The 4,908-nt window shown below is 38.2% G+C and overlaps 1 protein-coding gene across 1 annotated transcript; it reads left to right on the forward strand.

Annotated features, from left to right (window-relative positions):
• The first annotated feature begins 4,120 nt into the window (after window positions 1–4,120).
• On the forward strand, window positions 4,121–4,684 carry LOC107908106 (uncharacterized mitochondrial protein AtMg00860-like). The gene is made up of 3 exons (XM_016835372.1): window positions 4,121–4,236; window positions 4,273–4,381; window positions 4,541–4,684. Exons 1-3 carry the CDS (start codon window positions 4,121–4,123, stop codon window positions 4,682–4,684), a joined length of 369 nt encoding a protein of 122 aa, XP_016690861.1.
• The last annotated feature ends 224 nt before the right edge of the window (window positions 4,685–4,908 follow it).

Consider the following 4,908-nt stretch of genomic DNA (forward strand, 5'->3'; position numbering starts at 1 on the left):
GTTCGGTTCCCCATTGTTCGTACTGTAAAAAGCATCATAGGGGCGAATGTTGAAAGAAACTAGGTGTTTGTCTAAAACCCGGGTCAATGGAACATAGATTTAAGGATTGCCCTCGACGGGTCGAGCAGGTGCAACCTTCGGTTCAAAACCCGACCCAAAACTAGAGATCAACTTAGTTACCTCCAAGAGGCAGAGGTCAAAATAAGGCCACGAATACTGATGCAATGGGTGTGAACTGAGCTGAGGCTAGACAACCTACCCTAGTCTATGTCATTAGAAGTCATGAGAATAGGGATGCGACTGATGACATTGCAGGTATTTTGTGCTAATAAACATAGGATCCACCTATTGATATGTTGTTTGTAATACATTTGATAAACTGGGTATTGGGGTAGAGAGAACCACTACCAATATTACTGTAGTAAGACCAAATGAAGTTTAAGGAGAAGTATTGTATGCAGCTACATAGGAATTAGTGTTGCGCAACAAAAGTGTGGTGGTTGGCTTGAAAGGAGGAATAACGAACTTTATGGCTAAGTGATTTGCATGACAGTAGAGAAATTTTTAAGGAGAGGAGAATTGCCACGCCTCAAAATATAGGGGGTTAACTGCAAAGAATAGCCAAGAAATGACCTAGGCTTAATTGCACTCCTTAGAGATCCAAAGTTCTATCCACTCCTCTCCCATTTCTTTCATTTTAATTTTTAGCAACCTAGGATAAAAGACGCACTAAAACAAATATTAATTAGTGTAAAAACTGAACAAGAATAGGAAATAGCCCAAATGGTTAAAATTCCACTTCTCCCATTTCTTTGCCCAGGTTCAAGTCACCCTACCCTTAAAATCGTTCCTTTTATTTTTCTATTAAATTTCATTTTAAATTTCAAACCCAAAACTTTGGGAAAATTACTCTTCATGACCTAAGGTTCCCAAACCCTAGATATTTAATCCAACTTCTCCTAATTGAATTAGGATTTTCTTCTCCTTATTTCTTCTTTTTTTTTTCTTTCTTATTTATTTACATCAAATTTTACCTTGTATTTGTCGCTGAACATAATTGATTCCATGAATTAAACCCTTCTCATTTAATTGTTCTTCCACCGATCACATAATTGATGACAATCTCAAACTCGATCTTTTCCAAGAAATGGTAAGTACATCTCATTTCAGAGTTTAGATCTTGAACTTCTACAAATTTTCTATCTGACACTACCCTTGCATTCGATTAATTAATCTTTATCAGTTCTTGTCACATCCCTGAAAACCTTCATTTATTTTTGAATCCATCATTAATTCTTACGTAAATTTCTTTTGAAGGACTCAATTTAGGTACCCTAAACCAGATTTGATAGCAATGGATGTCGTTCGGTGAAAGGTGTGTATTTTTTTACAAGTAAATCGGGGCAAACCGTGCCTAGGTTTAGGGTAACACGACCTATTACATGAGTGTGTGGACTACAGGGCCCGTGTGGTCCACACGAACCACAATACAACCTTGAGCCCTGGAAACCCTAGCGTCGTTCATGAACCACACAGCCTAAACCATTTTACACAACCTGTCTTATGATTGTGCCTCCACTGTAGGTTGATGTTTTAATTCCCACATGCACTTAGTCCGTTACACGGCTTGACTACACAGTTGTGGTAACTCTTCCACACGGTCTGTAGCATCCTACATGGCCTAGATAAATGGCCTTGTGCCCCAGATTTTCAGATTTTATACTTTTACCAAGAATTTTATGATTTGTTTAGTTTAGTCCCTAAATGGTTCTCAATTTATTTTAGTGTTTTATTTTATTCAATCAAGACTCCGATGATATGAATAATATTAGAATTCATGATCCGATTGACTGAATTAATATTATAAATATATATTTTTACGAATTTTGACTAATACGTATGTGTATTGCATTTGTATTTGAGATTGTACGTACAACATGACTTACATTACCATTAAACCGAACAAATAATAAACATGACTGTTTTTGCTAAATCGATCTGTTATAAGCATATTATTTGCTATTGTATTGAACTAGTATAAGCATATTAATTTCTATTGTATTGTGTTGTAAAAAGGATAATTAAATGCTACAGTATTGATCGGTGTTGAGCATGTTATATTGCATTCCATGGGGTGGGACGATTTGAATTGAAGAAGTAGTCAACAGTTTATCTGCTCGAACAATGGTTTATCCATCATGTATTTTAATCGGTAGTCATCTGCTCAACCGATAGTTTATCCACAACATATTTTCGTCGACTGTCATCTACTCGACCAGTGGTTCATCCACAACATATTAGCAACTTTTATTTGCATAGACGATTAGTTCATCCACCAGTATATTATATCATTAGCAATTCATCTGCAATAATCAGTGGTTCATTCACAACATGATGTAAAGGTAGAGGAGTTCTAGGGAACTCCTATTATGGTGTGTAGCAGTGGGGTAGGAATCTTTCCTGATAAACTGAAATTGCATTGCATCCATAAACATTTACATGGTTATGGACACTGAGATGTTATGTTGATGAGTTGATCTAATTTACCAATATTTTGTACTGTTATTCAATTGTAATTTATTCTATAAATGGACATTCTGTATAATTTGTCTACTGTTTGCACTAGTTTTCTTGTGATTGAACTTCATAGCTCACTCCCCCTCTTATTTTCATCTTTACAGATAACCTACCAGTTAGGACACAGACTCGCCATACGGACGGCTTGGCTGAGATTTGTTTTTATACAAAAATGTTTTAGATGATTATTTTAAATTTTAACTATTCTAATACTGTAATGTTTTATTTTTAAAACTGTGGCATGGGATATTAGGTTTTGGTTTTACATAACATGCATGGCATTTAGGTTGTCTATTTTTGTTACACCCTAAAAATGATGGATCCAAAAATGTGGGTGAGGTATGTATGTAAACTATTTTGGTACTATAGTAGTAAAATCCATCACCCTACCGACTTGTTGGTGAGTTGGAGTATTGATGCATACTAGCGTTAAAGTATTCATCCGTTAGTGGTATCTAAGGATTTAGTTACAGGGTATCTTCAAGTGAAGAAATAGTACGCCCCAAAGTTTTGGTGGTACACTAAAAGTCTATCAAGTGTATGAGAAAGTTGTAAATGGGTATTCTAATGAAAATTTCATGACATTTTAAGTAGTTGTTGCTGTTGGATCGGGATAGATGATTGAAACAGAAGCTTTGGATCAAGGTAAAGTTTAGTTTCTGGTAGGTTTTCGGTGAGTCTCTATACCCGACTTCTACATGATATATTATGATGATTCCTGTACAGTTGATATTCATATAGATGCACATATCTTCTTGAAGAGTTGTTACATGTATGTATGGTTGTTTGTGTCCTCTGTGAAGCATTTGTATGTATGTGGCGTAATGTCTGGAAAGCCTGTTAGACGAATTTTGTAACACCTAAGTGGAAAATTATTAGTCCACCTTTGTGGTGAGATCTGGGTATGCTTTTGAGGTATTTTCTAAAAGAGTCCTCGGCAGTGTGCTCGATTGATGAACCCGCCATAGTAACTTGCTAAGTTAGAAAAAGAGCTTGACATATATGTAATTGTGGGTAATGTAAGTATGAGCGTTGTGTCCGCTTTGAGGATGGCCTCAGAGATAATTTAAGAGTCCTGATAGTTTCGCGAAGGGTGCGTGATTTTTCTTCACTGGTTGAGAATGTGAAGATTGCTGAGGAGGGTAAGCGCACTGAGCACCAAAACTGTGATAGGGAGTGAGGTAGGAACAAAAGGGATTTAGAGCTCTCGAGTTTCGTACAGAGGCCTAAGAAAAAGGCTAGAGCTGATGGGCCAGTTAGAACTAGGCCCCTTGTTACTACTATTGGACAGCAGTCATGTGTCGACTGTGGTAGACATCATCAGGGCGGGTGTTGGAGAAGGACTGAGGCATATGGATCATTGGATCATCATATTAGGGAGTATCCGTTTAGGTTTAAGGAGGCTGATGTGCATAAGATGACATTTAGGACTCGTTATGGTGACTACGAGTTCCTAGTGATGCCATTTGGACTAACTAATGCACCGACAACTTTCATGGATCTGATGAACTGAGTGTTTCAGCCCTACCTAGATTGGTTAGCAATGGTGTTCATCGATGACATATTGGTTTATTCGACGACTAAGAATGAGCACGATGAGCACCTTAGGATTGTTCTTCAGATTTTGAGGGAAAAGCAGCTCTATGCTAAGTTTAGCAAGTGAGAGTTCTGGTTATGTGAAGTAACATTTCTTAGTCATGGGGGTTCTGCTGAGGGGATTCGAGTCGATCCTCAAAAAATTGAGGTTGTATTGGACTGGAAGCAGCCTAAGAATGTGTCTGATATCCGTAACTTTTTGGGGCTGGCAAATTATTACCGACGGTTTGTGGAAGGAGTTTCACTGATCCCAGCACCCTGAACTAAGCCATTACGTAAAGGTGTATCGTTTGACTAGACTAATGCACCGCAAGAGAGCTTTGAGAAGCTTAAGATTGTACTAACTGAGGCTCTTGTTTCGGTATAGCTTGAACTTGGAAAGGAGTTCACGGTTTATAGTGATCCATCATATGTCGGTTTGGGATGTGTGTTGATACAGGATGGTAAGGTAGTTGCATATGCATCTCATCAGCTTAAGACACATGAGGCCTCCACAGTCTATCGTCCATGATTCGCATGTTCGAATTTCCACACGAGCTATCGCACGCTCGTGTGGTCCCAAATGCCGTATTTCAGCTTTTGTTGTTCTATAGTTTTGTAGGGAGTTTACACACCTGATGCCATTTGCAGATTCCCTTCGATCCGACCACTCTTATTTCGTAAACCAATGATCATCGCACCCTTGGTTCCCAGGCAATGTGCCAATCAACCTCGACCACCACCAAGTAGGAATGG

This window comes from Gossypium hirsutum, chromosome D02 (assembly GCF_007990345.1).
Source record: "Gossypium hirsutum isolate 1008001.06 chromosome D02, Gossypium_hirsutum_v2.1, whole genome shotgun sequence".
NCBI classification, from domain to species: Eukaryota; Viridiplantae; Streptophyta; class Magnoliopsida; order Malvales; family Malvaceae; genus Gossypium; species Gossypium hirsutum.

Bases quoted from the DNA above. Each gene is read 5' to 3' on its own strand.
- LOC107908106 (XM_016835372.1), top strand. From the start codon at position 4,121: ATGGTGTTCATCGATGACATATTGGTTTATTCGACGACTAAGAATGAG. The intron at 4,237-4,272 runs GTGAGAGTTCTG...AACATTTCTTAG, and splicing joins CTCTATGCTAAGTTTAGCAA to TCATGGGGGTTCTGCTGAGG. The intron at 4,382-4,540 runs GCAAATTATTAC...GTTTCGGTATAG, and splicing joins TCCGTAACTTTTTGGGGCTG to CTTGAACTTGGAAAGGAGTT.